The sequence below is a fragment of the Anas platyrhynchos genome, chromosome 19, assembly GCF_047663525.1.
Source record: "Anas platyrhynchos isolate ZD024472 breed Pekin duck chromosome 19, IASCAAS_PekinDuck_T2T, whole genome shotgun sequence".
Classification (NCBI taxonomy): domain Eukaryota; kingdom Metazoa; phylum Chordata; class Aves; order Anseriformes; family Anatidae; genus Anas; species Anas platyrhynchos.
The window spans coordinates 10,831,274-10,847,956 of NC_092605.1; the positions used below are offsets into that span (position 1 = coordinate 10,831,274).

Consider the following 16,683-nt stretch of genomic DNA (forward strand, 5'->3'; position numbering starts at 1 on the left):
TCAGTTAGGAGCACTGTTCACATCTATAAACCTAAGCATGTGTCTGTGTGCTCTCCAGGCTATGGGCTTGGGAATTTAAAGCCTGCTGGTGTTCATGTGGCCATCCAGAATAAAATTCCCTTTGCAGCTGAAGGCTGTGGCTCTGATCTCCAACAAGGGCAGAGCGGGCAGCCTTGGGGGCGGCAGAGCAGGAGGAGGTGAGCTCTGGCTGGGCTTCCCCTCCCAGCCTCACGTGTTTTCCTCCAGAAGCTCTTACCAAGGACATCATGGCTGGTACCTGCACCACCTCACTGCTGCAGTCCTTCAGATAGCTTAAAGCTTTGCAGCACCTTAAAGCTCAGCAGGGATGCTCCGAGGTTCACCCTGAAAGGGAAGATATTTTGGGGGCCCCTCGCATTTTCTGCTCCTACCTCCTACATCACACATGCTGGATGTCCACTTAGGTTGACCAGCAGCTGGGCTGGAGCCTTTCCAGGGCTGACTGAGCAACCGTCGGGCTGGCAATATTGCAGGAGAGGTGGTGCCAAGGGTGCATGCAGCAGCAGGACGGAGCATGCCCACCCTTCCCTGCGCCCAGCAGTGGGGCTCTGGCACCCCTGCGCCACCTCGGTGCAGCTGATGCGAGGGGACGCTGCCATCTAGCGTGACTTTCTGCAGGGCGCTGTGCCACCAGCAGCCTGCCTGCCCATCTCACTCCTGTCCCCGTGTCCCCAGGACTGTGCTGCTGCTGAACCGCTCCGAGGTGCAGAGCGAGTTCCTCTCCATCGCCGAGAAGCTGAGCGGCACGGAGCCCCCCCGGCACGCCACGCTCGTCCTGCTGCTGGAGCACCTCTACCAGGCCACCTTCGGCACCCGCTGCGACCTCGACAGCCTGCGCCGCCTCCTGAAGGTGGGCACAGCCTTCCCCTTCTCTTCTCAGGGTAGACCTCGGGTCTAGGCTTCAGTTTTGTTTTCCTGGCCCTAACTGGGGAGGGAAAGAACCTCCCCCCTTGGTTGAAATGCAGCAAAAACTTGCTCCGACCAGAGACACGCTTTGCTTTGGTGTCTGTGGGAGGCGAACACTTGTGGTGAAACCCTTTAGGTGTGTTCCAGTATGTGTGAAGCGAAGAGGGAGGTGCTCGTTCTTTCCCCCTGGTTTGTAGTGACAGGATGCATGGGAAGGGCTCAAAGCTGCATCAGGGGAGGTTTCAAGACAGCAGGAAAAACTGCTTTACCGAGAGGGTCAGACACTGCAGCAGGCTTCCTAGAGAAGTGGTTGATGCCCCGTGCCTGGCTGCGTGTAAGGAGAGTAAGAGGTATTTGCGCAATGCTCTTAATGGCAAGTGTTAACTTTGAGTCAGCCCCAAAGCAGTCTGTAGAAGTGATGATCTTTGTAGGTCCCTTCCAACTGGAACTTTCTGTTCTATTTTTTATTTTTTTTCATTTGTATAAGATCTGGAGGAATTTGAGTGGGAAGGAGAGGGAGAGAAGAGATTTAGTCATTTCAACTCGGTGACCTTCCCCAAAGACCCGTGCTCCCCTCCCTGGAGGTGCCCCCTCCATCTCAGCCTCTGCTCTCGCCCCAGGCCAAGCCGCTGGAGGAGCTCTCCGAGGTCTACGCCAGCGCCGCCGAAGCCCAGGAGATCGCGGCCGCCAGCGGTGACCCCGCGCTGGCCCGGGAGCGGCTGCAGTGTGTGCTGCGGGACCTCGCCGGGGCGGCCGCCCTTCCTGCCATCGCGGGTGAGGAGCCCCCGCGCCCCCCTTGCCGCCGGGTTTGGTGCCAGCTCAGCACCAGCCGTGGGCTCCCCTGCACCGGGAGCTGTGCTTTGAAGTGCGAAATCCTGTTTTGTGCAAAGCTGCGACCGAGCACAGCAGTAAGAGGGGGAAAAAAAAAAAAAAAGCCCAGGCCCTATTTCATAACCACGTGATGAGCCCTATTTTTCTTTCTCATCTTTCATTAAAACAACAACAAAAGCCATCTCCAGCCTTTGTGGGTGAGATGAGAACATTCAATCAGAAACTGGCTGCAGCAGCGATGCCTGCTGGTGGCTCTTAGAGGTGTGAAACGTCCCCGTGTCCCCGCTGCGTGACTGCACGGGACAGCGACGGCGTGCTGCTTGGCATGACCTGGGCTGTGCAAATCAGCTGCTGGGGTGGGCAGCATCTCCCCCGGGACCGCTGCAGACCTCCTGTGCTGTGCTCGCAGTATGGGGAGTGTTCCCACAGGCTGACTCCTCTCCTCTCCTCTCTCCCCAGGGGATGCTCAGCCCCGCAGGCTCCAGCCCATCCCCATCCCTGCCGCCCGCTGCTACACTTACAGCTGGGACCAGGATAACTTCGGTAAGCAGAGAGGGGCCCCCTCCCCTGTAGGAAACTCCCCTGCGAGGAGTAAAATGTGACAAAAAGTCTCCCTGAGGAGGGGCTTTGCGTCCCAAGATCCCTTGGATGTTGCAGCTCTCTGGGGTGCCCAAGGAGGGGGTTCTGGCCGAGCAGGAGGTTTTGCCGTGCTCTCAGCCCGACCGCAGCAGTTTTGCAGGGGAAGTGCAGCTTCCCCTTCTGCTGAGCTGGTCTCTCTGGCTTCCCCATTCCTGGAAGACCTCTTCTGGTCCCAGGAAAGTTGAGCATCTGTTGCCCACTGGCCTCAGCAAGCTGAACCTGCTCTCTGGCTTGGGCTCTGCTGCCTCCCTAATCATTCATTTGGGCTTTGACTATCAGAGCACCTAAACTCCTTGCCTCTCTCTGTTCTCTGGTTAAACCCAGGTCGGATTCGGGGTGGGACGGAAGCAAAGCCCCAGCTGCTGTTTGCTTTTTGAGAACCCAAACAGAACCTGACCTCAGACAAGTTTTGTTTTGTCATCAAATAATAAGCAATATAATAATAACAATAAGCATGTTATGAAAATCTAAAAATGCTCAGGGGTAGGTTTTTTGGTCCTTAGTTTGAATCCATGTGGGATTAAAGAGCGTGCTGGCCATGCTGCCGGGAGGGTCCTTGTCTGGGGTGTCCAGTTTCCGACAGGGCCCGTGCCAGACCTGATCTCCCTCCTGTGCCTTTCAGACGTCCTCAATGATGTCCTCAGCAAGGAGTGCAACTTTGTCGAGCCTGTGGCCTCAGAGAATGAGGAGGATGAGGAGGAGGAGGAGGAGGAAGAGGACGTGGAAACGGACGGCTGTTCCCCAGAGCGGGACTCGCTGCTTTCCCCCATCTCCACCATTTCCAAAGACTCCATGTACTCGGCGCTGGCAGAAGAGGGACCTAAGCACTCACGCATGTCCCTCTTCACCGCTTCCAAAGACTCCATCTCAGAGCTGACGGTGGTCTCCAGAAAGTCCTTGCGCTCTTTTGTCTCCAGCCTGAAGGACTGCATGGACAGCGGGTACGCGGAGGACAGTGACGAGAGCTCCCTGGACGCGGTTGGGCGGCCGGAGCTGAAGGTGGAGAAGCCCCACCACAAATACAGACACACGCTGACCAACAAGATCTACAAACTGTTCAAAAGCAAAAGCCAGCTGGTCCTGAGGAGGGACCTGAAGGGCTGCCCGGACACGGGCTCGCTCCCGCTGCGCCGTGCCGAGAGCCTGTGCCACCCCCAGGCCAAGCACCGCGTGCCGGCGCGCTCCCGGCGCGCTCACTCGCTGCCGCAGCACGTCCTGAGCCAGCGGCTGCAGGCGCTGCACGCCCCGCGGCTCCTCAGCCTGCCCCGACGGCCCTTCCTCAGCTACGACGAGGACGCCAAGGTGTCCACCCTGCGCGTGGTGGTTTTCGGCTCCGACCGCATCTCAGGGAAAGTGGCCCGAGCCTACAGCAACCTCAGGTGAGCTGGGTGGCACGGGGACCTGGCTGCAGGTATTCAGCCCTTGATGTCCCACTGGTGGGGTCACCAGAGTCCTGGCTTTGGGGTCGCTGCTGCCTTCGAGCAGGGCTCCCTGGTGCTGAGATGCGGCAGGGGACATCCAGCTGCCCTTGGCTGGAGGTGGAAGTGATGGGGATGCTTACTGCCAGGTGGCACTGCCATTAAGTCAGCGAGGCACGGGGATGTCCTTGTCCACGTGCCATGCGCTTTCATGTTCCTTCCATTGCTGCCTTGCTCTGGAAGGGGACAACACCCCCCAGATGCCACTGGGGTCTAATTCTGCACATCACCTCCTGCCTTGCTGGGATGTGCCAGAGGACTTTGCTCACCCAGCCCTCTCCCATGTTCTCCTAGGCTGAAGGAGAGCACCTGCCCCACACTGACAAGGTACTTCAAGCTGCAATTCTTCTACATCCCCGTGAAGAGGAGCTGCCTGGCTCCAGTGGCCCCGCTGACACATCCTCCCCCATCCCCAGGGGACCTGCAGCTCCGGGCTTCGGCACAGGCAGTAGGTGTCCTGCCCACCGCTGGGCTTGTGGTGCCACCAGCACTCTGCTCATCCCACCAGCAGGCCAGGCAGGGGGAGCGCTGGGGGCTCCTCCACCAGCCCCAAGCGATGGGAGAGGAGCATGGGGGGCACAGGGTGACCCCGCTGTGTCTGGTTTCAGGAGTCCACCTTGGCTGGGGTGGAGAGCAGCACCAACGACATCTCCCACTACATCGGCATGTTGGACCCATGGTACGAGCGGAACGTTCTTGGGCTGATGAACCTGCCCATGGACGTCCTGTGTCAGGTACGTGCGTACTGGGTGGTAGGGCCTGGTGTCCCCCTTCCTGGTGTCCCCCTTCCTGGTGTCCCCCTTCCTGGTGTCCCCCTTCCCTGAGGAACAGCCCCGTCTGCTTAGCACTGGGCCACCACGCCGTGGCCTGAACCTGTACAGCAGGCTGCGCTCCGTGGGCATGGGATGGAGATGGAGATGGGTGGTTCTGGTGGCCAGGAGGAGGGCTTCCATCTCCAGGGGGTGGGATGGGCAGTTGGTGGTGCTGGGCTGTGGGTGCCACAAACACCATCAGGGTTGTGACTCGCCCCTCACCACAGTCTGCCAAGCCGGAGGCTGAGCCCCAGGGGGACTCGCGGGAGCAGCTGCCCATCCTGGCCGACATGATCCTCTACTACTGCCGCTTCGCCACGCGCCCCGTCCTGCTGCAGCTCTACCAGACAGAGGTAAGCAAAGGGGCTCAGCACCATCTCAGCATGGGGGAAGGTGTCTTCTGCCTGGGTCACCAACGTTGGGCCCACCTGGGGAGAGGATGTGGGTATGGCACAGCCACCTCGTGCTGGTGAGGCCGAGCTTGGTCTCCTCCTATTCTCCTGGGGACCTTTGCACGTGAGCTCACAGTGCTTTGGCTGGTGCTGCTGGCTCAGGGATCAAGAGTGCAGGTCCTGCCCAGACAGTTCTTAACTGACATGAGCAGTTTTCCATCCAAACACCATTCCCCACCATGCAAGAGGGACTCCTGGCAGTGCTGACAGGTCATTCATGTTGCTGGAAGTTTCTGCTTTCCAGCAAGCTCCTCCACAAAGCCCATTCTCCATACCTGCTGTATGCCCAGAGGGAAAATTTTCACTTGCACCACTTCTGCAGTGGTGGCTTTGGTGGCCCACTTGCTGGTGGTCTGTTAAAACAGCCTGAGGTGTAGCTAAAGGTGAGTGCCACCCAAAGCAGTGGTTGAAAAGCATATTTTGAAAGCCCAAAGGATTTGCCCATTTTCTGCAGAAAGGAGCAAGAGGGGCAGGTTGCACCCCCCAGCTCCATGTCTTTGTGAGGTCTCCTCACCACCACATCTCCTTCATCTCTCTTCTCCCCCTGGCAGCTCACCTTCATAGGTGGGGAAAAGATGACCGAAGTCTTCATCCACTCCCTCGAGCTGGGCCACTCGGCAGCCACGCGGGCCATCAAGGCTTCAGGTCTGTAACTCGTGTTCTGTGCAGCGCTGCAGCCTCGGGGTGGGAGTCTGCAAGCTGCTGGGCTGGGTGAGGACTGCCGGGGGGCTGGAGGGAGTGTGCCCAGGGGCTTTGGCACCACACATGGGCTGCAAGAGGGGTCTGAACCCAGGCTGCAACATGAGCAGAGACGCAGATGTGTTTTCACAAGTCTGGAGTTGAACCATCATTGTTCCTGCGCTCCTCTTCAGGAGCGAAGCTGTGGCAGTGCCTTGCTCTTTTTACTTCTCTTAACTCTCCAGGTGTATTAGCTGTAAAGCAATTTCAAACCTTTTTTTTTTTTTTTTTTTTTCCTGCTCATCAGCACCTGGCCAAGTGCAGCTCTTCATCCTTTATTTGTCGTGCTTTTTGTTGTTTATGCTTTGTCCAAGAGCATCATTTATCCCTTGTTCTATTTCCTTAGCTTATTGGGCAAAACAATGTTTGTGTGTGTGCTTGGAGCCTTCCTGCAAGAGAGATCATGTGCTTTTAAACTAGAAATTTATAAAATTATTACAGATAAAAGTGACGACAGAAGCATCTGCTTGCAGTGTGGTCTTCAGCTCTCTTGTGGGTACCAGGGGTGGCATGCTGCCTGCTGCAGCTCGCAGAGACATCTCATGGCCAACCACCATACTGCATTCAAACACACTGCTTGATATTGTTAACCAACTGCTTTTCTGTGAGCTCGCCTTGTCTTTCTGAAGAGAACTCATAAAATATCCTCCACATAAAGTGTCACCACCCTACTGTCCCAAAATCCAGACTTGGCCAGGACCTCTTCCCAATAACTCATGAAACCACCGATCTTTTCTGACTTTGAGTTTTCCTTTGGTTGTCTGGCAGCACACTACTTAACATCTGCAAAAAATTATCCAGGAAAAAAAAAAGTTAGTAAGTGTTGGGCACAGTATTTCAAGGCTAATTTAATGTGGGCACAAATATGCCCTGGAAAACAGGAGCTGGGTTAGCAATGCAGCCTTTTATTGCTTTGTGTATTCCCTGGAGCACTGACCCTGCTGCACTGGCTTAGCCAGCACTGCTTTCAGTTTGCAGAGCTGTTTGTTGTGCTTTGTGCTGTAACTTCTGCACTAGAATAATTGCTTTCTGGCAGCTTTTAAGCCACTTTTTTCTTTTTTGCTCTGTAGCTGTGTTCAGCAAACCAGGATTTTTCCCTTCCTGTACGTACCGAGTGTGCTGCTGTTTCAGTAGCCCTCTGAAAACTGGGGAGAAAAGTCCACCGAGTGACATTTGCTCCTTGTTTTGCGCAGGTCCGGGCAGCAAAAGGCTGGGCATAGATGGAGACAGAGAAGCAATCCCACTAACACTACAGATCGCCTACAGCAAGGTGAGTGCCTGGGACTTGCACAAGGACAAATGTGGCAGAAAACCAGTTAAGTGCTACCCAAACGTGTCCCAGCTGGGGCTGACAGAGACAGACACTGAGAATGTGCTGAAGGAGTCCTAATCCAAGCCTGGGGGATTGGATCAAGCTAATTGTCTACTTACAGGCTAATTGGAGATGGCTTTCCAATCCTGAGAAGCCTGGTAAAATAGGGAATGTGCAGCCAGCTCTCATAGACCGGACATGTACTGGCTGCCAGTTTACACTGGTAGACTCGGCTTCCAGGGAGCAATCTCTTGCTGATCACAGCAGTCCTTTTTTTTTTTTTTTTTGTTCCCTCTGCAGTTATTTAATGTTAACTCTGGACAATTTCTGTAATGCTAAGGTTAAAAGAATTTTAATGCCTACTCAAACTTTGTGCAGCCCCAGGTAAAACCAGATCAGGGCTAGCCCAGCCCAAGGGTCGGGTTGGGAGGTAGGGTGGCAGCCTGGAGCACGGCATCTCACGGGCTTCGTTTGGTCCCTGCAGACAGCTGTCAGTGGAAGAAGTCACTGGAACGATGTTGAGAAGGTCTGCACATCCGTCAACCTCAGCAAAGCCTGCAAGAAGTACGAGGAGCTAGGTGGGTAGAGCTGGTCTTGGTGGCTCTGTGTAGGAAGCAATGGGAGGGACAGACCAAGACAGAGGACGGATGAGAGCCATGAGATCCAGCCAGAGCACAGCAGGGATGTGTGCATGCAGAAAATATGTGGGAGATGCCCGGTGTTCCCTGGGGCATAAGATGCTGTTCTCCTTGGCTCTCCTTAGCGCCATGTCAGGGCTGAAGGACGTTTGGTTTCTCATTATCCTGAAGCTTCCAGCTGGGAAATCTTTTGTTGTGTTGGATTGTCCATCAGAGAGGAGCCTATTGCTAAATCAAGTCAGACCGAGGGAGGGAGTGCTTGTCCTGCCACCACAGCTGTGCCCTGCAGCCAGCTGCCAGGCACTCACAGGGCTGCTGCTGCAGCTTGGTTTCCTTCCTGCACTTGGAGATAGCTGCCTGCCACGTGGATTTGTTTCATCGTTTTTTTGTTTTTTTTTTTTTTTATGTTCTCATTCCCAGTGGGCAATGAATAAAGCTTTGAGCCTTTTAAAGGCAGCAAGGCTTTTGTCTCTTAGTGTGCTGATTTAGAAGCAATATCTGTTTATTCTTGCTTGAGCTCTGCTGTTGTACCAGACGTCCAGTTCTGAGTGAACTGAGGATTTTTTTTAATTCCTCTTTCTTTGTGCACTTTATGTGCGACAGATGTATATCTGTGAGCAGAGCAGCCAGGGAAAATGACTAAAAAACTCTACCATATAAGCTACCAAACAGCTCCTACGTGCCCTGTGGAGCTCAACTTCTGTCAACTTCTGTCAACTTCTGTCCCTCCTCTTGGGTCTTCATCCTCAAAGCCATGCAAACAATCTCGGAAAAACTCCAGCAGGATTTAATTGCTCATCTCCTCTGTGTGTTTTGAGCTGGGTGTTTCTGTGCTAGTTCAGAAGCTTCACTTGCACTGCCAGTGTGGTGGGTTTGTTTCAGGGCATGGGCAGAAGCTCCCACTCTAGGGAGAGGCTTCCTCTTCGTGAACCTCCTTCCTTACAAAAGAAACCTGGTCTCCTGCTCATCTCTGTCAGTTTTCACACTCAGCAGTTTGACCACAGGATGTCACTGTAATTCCAGACATGAAGAAGCATCTCCAAGGGGCCTGTAGGAAGGGCCATGGTGGGAGACCTAGAGTTTCCTCATCATGATGGGGCAATGGCTTTTCTCATGTTTAGTTGCTCAGATAGCTAAATGTTCTTTGCTGCTATGTTTGGAAGATTACCTCTGTCTGATTGCTTTCTTACCATGTGGGTTCTCATGGGTGAGGGAAAGCTACAAGCATGCTGTATTTTCCTGCAAGTGGGGTCCTGCTGGGAGCCATTGGCTCTGGGATGCTTTGGTGGGCAGAGGGACTGCCTGGGTACCCACCAGAAGCCTTGAGTGATAACAGTTTGCTTTTTGTTACAGCCTCAAAGACAGAGTGTCTCAACTTGACCATGACAGAGGTGGTTAAAAGGCAAAACTCCAAATCCAAAAAAAGTTTCAATCAGGTAACTCAAGTCATGGTGCTTTTACATTTGGTAACAAAAAGTCAGCCTGGCCCAGCTGGGAGAGAGACAGGGTGGGAGATGGAGTTTGTGACCTGGGGAGCAGTCAGTAACTCCTTGGGGGATCCTGTTGGCCACCAGTTTTGAGGTGCCCTGCACAGGGGTAAAGTACAGATCCTGGCAGCTCCTTCACTTGGACTCACTTTCTCTCAGCAGCTCAGCGTGTCCCAGATAAAAGTAGACAAGGTGCAGATTATTGGTGTCCAGTCCTCCTTTGCCGTGTGCCTGGACCAGGATGAGCAGAAGATCCTGCAGAGTGTGACCAGGTAAGATCTGCAATGTGGCAGGCTGCCTGATGCAGTCAGCGTTCCCAGGACGGCGCACCCTCTGCGTGAGGACTTATTTTCAAAGTATGGGTGGCCAAGAGAGGGGACAAGGTCCTGAGCACTGTGGTGTGTTTATGCCAGATGCCCAAGCTGGCGTGTCATAGCTTCAAGCTCTGTAGTGCAGCTGAGCTCAGGTGGGATGGCTGGTCCTGCTCAGATCCTAGTAATATTTCACCTTTTATGACTGTCACCATTTAAATGGTGGTCCCCAGTCAGCTGGTCAAATGAAGACAGATTGTTCAGCAAGACAGGGGAAAGTCGTGTAAAGTGAATGAGGTACCTGGAGAGCACTGAGTGTATGAGCAGAGCCTTCAGCTCCTAAACCTCATTGGGATCCTCCATCACCTTTAACATACCCATTGCAAAAGGACCCCATGATCTTCAGGGGTGAGACTGGGGTAGATGGAGCAAGAATTGTTCATTTGTTCATCCATCAGTCATGTCCCCAGGGCACCAAGCTGGCTTGCTGAGGATGGGATTTGGAAACTCACTGGAGGCACCATGTTTCTGTGGGCACAAAGAGATCCAACCAGCAGATCCACTGGTCTTAAAAACGTGCAAGCATTCTAATTTCTCCCTCAGGGGGAGCAGAGCTCTGCAAAGTTATGCTGCCTAAAATGGAAGGAGATTTCAGATGTTACTTCTTAAATGTCTTAAATAGGAACTTTTCTTTAGGAGCTTAACTTGTTTGCTGTGTGACCCAAGGGACTAATGTGATAGTTTAGTGCAAGAAATGCAACAGGAGCTATTGCCACTTCTCCAGAACAGGGGGGATGCAAAAGTTCTCATTTTCCCTAACGAGTTTCAGAAAATACCCTGTGTGGTTACTTCTCCTCTAGATCCCAGTCAGAGCTAGCATATAGGACCTGAACTCTGGGCGCTGCATCTCCAGTCCTGCACTGATTAAAGATTGCACTGATTCCCATTTGTTTGCAAAGTTTCTGCTGCACCCCAAGACCCTGGTTCTCAACCATACACCTTGCTTACATCTTGGTTTCTTTTTATTCCCCTGCAGGTGTGAGATCTCTGTGTGCTACAAACCCCGGGACAGCGATTCCCTTGCACTGAGCAGGTCCTCTTTGACTCCCCAGGACCCCTCTGAATTTCATTCTCTCCTGTGTTTACCCATTTCCACCTTCAGTGGAGCACTGCCGTAGAAGAACCGTGCCCTCTCAAGACCAGACTCGCATCCAACACTGAAATAGCTGCAGGAAAGGGAAGCTGACTCTCCCCTTTAGAGCTGGATACCCAGCCATTCTTGCCCAAGACATCCTGCAGTCTGAAGTGTTCGCCTGCTGACCGAGCTGCTCCTGGCCTGGGCTTGGTCCATCCTTCAGAGATGGGAACGTTGGTGTCAGGTGCCGGTACTGCTCAGGATTCCTTGGGAGGAAGGTGGCTTCCTTGAGATCTCCACCTGGTTCAGCAGACTGCCAACATCGGGATTGAGAGAGAGGCAAGGACAATGACATTTTCCTGCCAGCAAATGGTGCTGTGGCTGCACTTGACAGTGACTGCAAGGTCATTGTGATCTTGGGCGAGCTGGTATGGGGGGGACGCGTTCTGGAATGTGGATGTCCTTGGGGGTAGCTGGCCGCCTGTGCATGTGGATTTGACCACCCAAACAGTGTCCTGATGACTTTTCACCCGTAACAAGTCAGAGATGCTTGGGGTAGTTCTTTGGGGATAGGGACAGGTTTTCTCAGGGTTTGCTTTGAATTACGAGCGATGGGCGTCTTGAAGAGAAATAGCACAAAGCAGAACAACCCAGCTGGGGCCAAAAAGAGCCCAGCAAGGGTTCATAGAATCATAGAATCATAGAATATCCTGAGTTGGAAGGGACCCTTAAGGATCATCAAGTCCAACTCTTGACACCGCACAGGTCTACCCAAGTTCAGACCATGTGACTAAGTGCACAGTCCAATCTCTTCTTAAATTCAGTCAGGCTCGGTGCAGTGACCACTTCCCTGGGGAGCCTGTTCCAGTGTGCAACCACTCTCTCTGTGAAGAACCCTTTCCTGATGTCCAGCCTAAACTTCCCCTGCCTCAGCTTAACTCCATTCCCGCGGGTCCTGTCGCTGGTGTTAATGGAGAAAAGGTCTCCTGCCTCTCGACACCCCCTTACGAGGAAGTTGTAGACTGCGATGAGGTCTCCCCTCAGCCTCCTCTTCTCCAGGCTGAACAGGCCCAGTGCCCTCAGCCGTTCCTCGTACGTCTTCCCCTCCAGGCCTTTCACCATCTTCGTAGCCCTCCTCTGGACACTCTCCAACAGTTTCATGTCCTTTTTATACTGTGGTGCCCAGAACTGCACACAGTACTCGAGGTGAGGCCGCACCAGCGCAGAGTAGAGCGGGACAATCACCTCCCTCGACCTGCTAGCGATGCCGTGCTTGATGCACCCCAGGACACGGTTGGCCCTCCTGGCTGCCAGGGCACACTGCCGGCTCATATTCAACTTGTTGTCTACCACGACCCCCAGATCCCTCTCTTCTAGGCTGCTCTCCAGCGTCTCATCGCCCAGTCTGTACGTGCAGCCAGGGTTTCCCCGTCCCAGGTGCAGGACCCGGCACTTGCTCTTATTGAACTTCATGCGGTTGGCGATCGCCCAGCTCTCCAACCTATCCAGATCCCTCTGCAAGGCCTTTCCACCCTCATTCGAGTCCACAACTCCTCCAAGTTTGGTGTCATCAGCAAACTTGCTCAAAATGCCTTCTATTCCTACATCCAGATCGTTTATAAAAATATTGAAAAGTACCGGCCCTAAAATGGAGCCTTGAGGGACCCCACTGGTGACCACCCGCCAGCCTGACGCAGCCCCATTCACCATAACCCTTTGGGCCCTGCCCGTTAGCCAATTGCTCACCCATCGTATGATGTTTTTATTTAGCTGTATGCTGGACATTTTGTCCAGTAGGATCCTATGGGAAACCGTGTCAAAAGCCTTGCTGAAGTCCAAAAAAATCACATCAGCTGGTTTCCCTTGGTCCACCATACGGGTGATCTTATCATAAAAGGAAATCAGGTTAGTTAGGCAGGACCTACCCTTCACAAACCCATGCTGGCTGGGACCAATGACTGCTTTGTCCCCCAGGCGCGCCTCAATACGTTCGAGAACCATCTTCTCCATGATTTTACCAGGCACTGACGTGAGACTGACAGGCCTGTAATTGCTAGGGTCTTCTTTCTGACCCTTCTTGAAAATCGGCACAACATTTGCCAGCTTCCAGTCTACCGGGACCTCTCCAGACTCCCAGGATCGTTGAAAAATAATTGAGAGAGGTTCCGCGATGACATCCGCCAGCTCCTTCAGCACCCGGGGATGAATCCCATCCGGACCCATGGACTTGTAGGGATCCAGGTGGAGTAGCAGATCCCGCACTCGTTCAGGGTCGGTCGGGAGTTTGTCATCCCCACCGTCCCGGTCCTGCAGCTCGGGGCACCCTGGGTCCCGAAGCCCATCATCGGCATTGAAGACAGAGGCAAAGAAGGCGTTAAGCGTCTCTGCTTTGCCTATGTCATCGTCTGTGAGAAGACCTTCCCTGTCAAGGAGCGGCCCTACGTATTCTTTAGTTCTCCTTTTTCCATTCACATATCTAAAAAAACCCTTTTTATTTTCTCTCACAGACACAGCCAGCTTCAACTCTAGGTGTGCTTTAGCCACACGAATTTTCTTCCTACAGACACGAGCAGCATCCCTGTATTCTTTCCATGTCACCCGGCCCTCCTTCCAGTAGCGAAACACTCTCTGTTTCCGCCTAATCTCCATAAGAATGTTCCTGGTCAGCCACGACGGCCTCCTGCCCCGCCTGCCTGACTTGCGATATTTAGGAATCGCCTGATCTTGTGCTTCTAGGAGGCATCGCTTAAAGAGTGACCAGCACTGGTGGACATCAAGGCCTTCAAGAGCAGCTTCCCAGGGGACCTTGCTGACTAGTTCCCCGAGCAGCCTGAAGTCCGCCTTCCCCATATCTAGGGATGAGGTTTTGGTGGCACTTTTCCTTCTGTCACCGTAAATTTTGAACTCAACCACTTCATGGTCGCTATGACCGAGGCGGCCACCAATCACCACATCTCCCACCAGACCCTCTCTGTTTTCTAGCAACAGGTCTAGGAGGGCACCTTTCCTAGTTGGCTCCGTTAGCACCTGCACCAAAAAGTTATCATCTAGGTGCTTCATGAACCTCCTGGACTTGCTCGTGTCAGCCGTGTGGCACTCCCAGTTAACGTCTGGCAAGTTGAAGTCCCCCATAAGGACAAGGGGAGTTAATCTCGAGGCCTCTCTTAGTTCTATAAAGAATAAGTTATCGGCGCTATCGTCCTGGCCAGGCGGTCTGTAATAGACTCCCACAACGACATCCCCTTTATTCGTTCGTCCCTTGATCCTTACCCAGAGGCTCTCAGTTGTAGACTGCTGCTTGTGTCCCAGTGAATCCAGTGCAATAGGCTGTTCCGGGGCATGGGTGGCTTGTCGTGCATATGTATGTTTACTGTAAATCCAGGACCTGCAGGAGATGAACTTCCAATTTCTGCAGAATTTCAGAGTTCATCCGAGAGGGAGAAGGACTCCCTGTTCAGGCCGTGTTCTTGCATCCTGCTCACCAGCACTGAGTGCAAGAGACATCCCAGAGGCTGAACGCTCAATAGTTGCTTGAGATAGAGCAGGAACCATGCTCACACTCATAGGAGGGAGGGAGGTACTGGGAAAACCACTAGGATTGCCATAAGCTCACCTGACTGGGTGGCTTTGGTAGAGAAGAACCCAGCACCAAAAACACTAGTGACACTTGCAAGCAATGATAGTATTTGAGATCCCTTCTTCCCTGCAAAGAGAGGTTCCCCCCCTCTTCCTTCTCTCTGCAAGGCTGTAGGTACAGAAAGGTGCAATAGTTGGGTGTATTTAAAGGTATTCTGACCCCAGGATCAATAAATGAGGCTGGAAAAGCCTTGCCTGGATTCATAGCCCTCAGGGTTTCTCATTTAGTTGTTGGTCATTGCACTAAAGATGGCTGGCAGAAGAGCATGCTGCCTGCTGCAGGGTACAAGGATCCTAATGCCGAGGATGTGCTCCCTGGGATGCATCTGGAAGGGACCCTCTGTGCTGCTGGGGCTGCAGGACTTGGCCATGGTGAGATCAGCTACGTGTGGGTCCCTTGCTCCTCCAGAAAATGGGGCTTTGCCAGCTCTTAGCACTAGTTAGAATGAGGCTGGGCTCTGTCCCCGAGGGCCATTGGCACGGCAGCAGGGTCCCCTTGGGGGTGACCACGTTGAAGGTTGAATCTGCCAGGGAAAGGGCCAGAGCCCCCGGGCACTTCAGTTGCCTTGGAGGAGCATGGGCTAGGGTTATTTGCTGTATTCCTCCGCTTCCCTGCTGGAAGGGGTTTGGGGATCCCTCTGATGGGACTGCTGATCCTGGCCCTGCTGTTTGCTGGACCCAGTTCCTGCCCCCTGCCTCTGCTGTTGCCTGGGCACAGCTGGCAAACATCTGGGGTTGGGAAGGTGCCAGCTGGCTCTGCGTGTCCTCAGCAGCTTGGGATGCAACTTCTGCTGCTGACCAGAGAGTGAGACAGGAACATGCTCCCGAGGCCTCTGTGCTTCATCCTCCCACCTGAATAGGCCATCCCAAGGATGGTGTTGCCTTGTGGACTCCCAGGAAAGACCTCATGCAAGGCCAGGCATCACTGGAAGGTGTGCAGGTGCTCTGGCCCCCTGTGTGGTGCAAATACAGCTTGGACTCCAGGCAAGGACCCCCCTTCCCTGGCCCTGCAGCGACTCTGGGAGCACCCGTCCTCTCCTACGTGGAGCTGTGACCTTGCTCACAGCAGGGACACCAAGCCACTGCTGGGTGATGTGGAAAAGCATGCTGAGGTCACTGCTGGGCATCTCTCCTGCACATCACTAAGTCCAGTAGGCTCAAGGGATCAGACACAGACTTGAATAGCTATTTCCACCCACTTGGAAAAAGTTTTCCCATTGACTTAATTCCCAGACAGGTTTGTGTGCATCATTTCAAACGGGGCTGAAATTTGACAGCTGTTTTATTTTCTGTCGTTGTTGTTCAATACATTAAAATAGCACCTTATCCTGTCAAAACATTTCTATTTGTGATCTTGATATCCGTGGCTAAATATACCCCTGCCGCTGTTAATGATACAAACCTCTTTGGTTTCAGCTGGCCCTACACAAATACTAGAGAAGAGAGTTTCCACACGCTGGGGAGGAAAAACAAGCACAGGCTCTAGGGACTCGTAATCCTGGCTCATTTTTTGACCTCTGATGCTTTCTGGAAATGAAAAGAAGGAAGTCGGAGGTTCCTTCAGGCCATCCTTGTACATACGTGCAGCCTCACCAAAACTGTGTCATGTCTGTGCTGATCTGTAAAATACTGTTCAAAGAACTTTTAACGTAATTGTAAGATATTAAATGTTGATTTATTTCAAGTACAAGTACGGTGTTTGTGTCGAGTAATTCCCAGTGCAGAAGGCACGGCTCCCATCTCCACACGGAGGGCAGGGTGCACCTGGTCGTTTGCAGAGCAGTTGACCCGAGAGCAGGAAAAACCTCATAAAGTCACTGGTTCGTTAACCTGGTCCCAGAGGGCATGACACGGAGACCTGCAGCGGCTAATTGAGCTCCTGTTTTGCCAGTAAAAAACATTTTTGATGCTGTAAATCCCAAACTAGCTTCATGTTGAGTTAAGGAGGAAAGCTGGCAGAGCCTGTGTGCGCAAGGTGAGGTCTGTGCATAGCTGTTCCTCCTAGGAGGCTCCCTGGCCTCCTCTGGGTCGCTCTGCAGAGGCACAAGAGCTGTTCTGTGGCCAGGCCCCATGGGCAATGTCCCTGTGGGCAACGTCCCTGTGGGCAGGGTTTGCCCAGCAGTGGGATATTGGGTTTATTGCAGAGCCCTTCTGCATCTTTGGGGATGCAGGCTTTGCAGATGAAGCCGCTGCTGCTGGCAGAGCTCTGAAATACAAAGTGGCACTCACAAATGTCTTGCTGTCTCAGGAGTCACCCTTCCCTTCCCGG

General features: G+C 53.3%; 1 protein-coding gene across 4 annotated transcripts in view; it reads left to right on the forward strand.

Annotated features, from left to right (window-relative positions):
• PIK3R5 (phosphoinositide-3-kinase regulatory subunit 5) overlaps positions 1–16,104 on the forward strand; it is a 60,031-nt gene extending 43,927 nt beyond the window's left edge. For 3 of the 4 annotated variants that reach the window (XM_027471394.3, XM_027471392.3, XM_027471393.3), the window contains 13 exons: positions 715–889; positions 1,566–1,719; positions 2,236–2,319; positions 3,038–3,794; positions 4,188–4,341; positions 4,502–4,627; positions 4,933–5,058; positions 5,709–5,802; positions 7,089–7,165; positions 7,692–7,785; positions 9,199–9,281; positions 9,492–9,604; positions 10,680–16,104. In XM_027471394.3, the coding sequence (XP_027327195.3) occupies positions 715–889; positions 1,566–1,719; positions 2,236–2,319; positions 3,038–3,794; positions 4,188–4,341; positions 4,502–4,627; positions 4,933–5,058; positions 5,709–5,802; positions 7,089–7,165; positions 7,692–7,785; positions 9,199–9,281; positions 9,492–9,604; positions 10,680–10,821 (2,179 nt within the window). In that variant the 3' untranslated portion in view covers positions 10,822–16,104. The remainder of the gene's footprint in view (positions 1–714; positions 890–1,565; positions 1,720–2,235; positions 2,320–3,037; positions 3,795–4,187; positions 4,342–4,501; positions 4,628–4,932; positions 5,059–5,708; positions 5,803–7,088; positions 7,166–7,691; positions 7,786–9,198; positions 9,282–9,491; positions 9,605–10,679) is intronic. The other variant, XM_027471396.3, reaches the window with a different exon arrangement.
• The last annotated feature ends 579 nt before the right edge of the window (positions 16,105–16,683 follow it).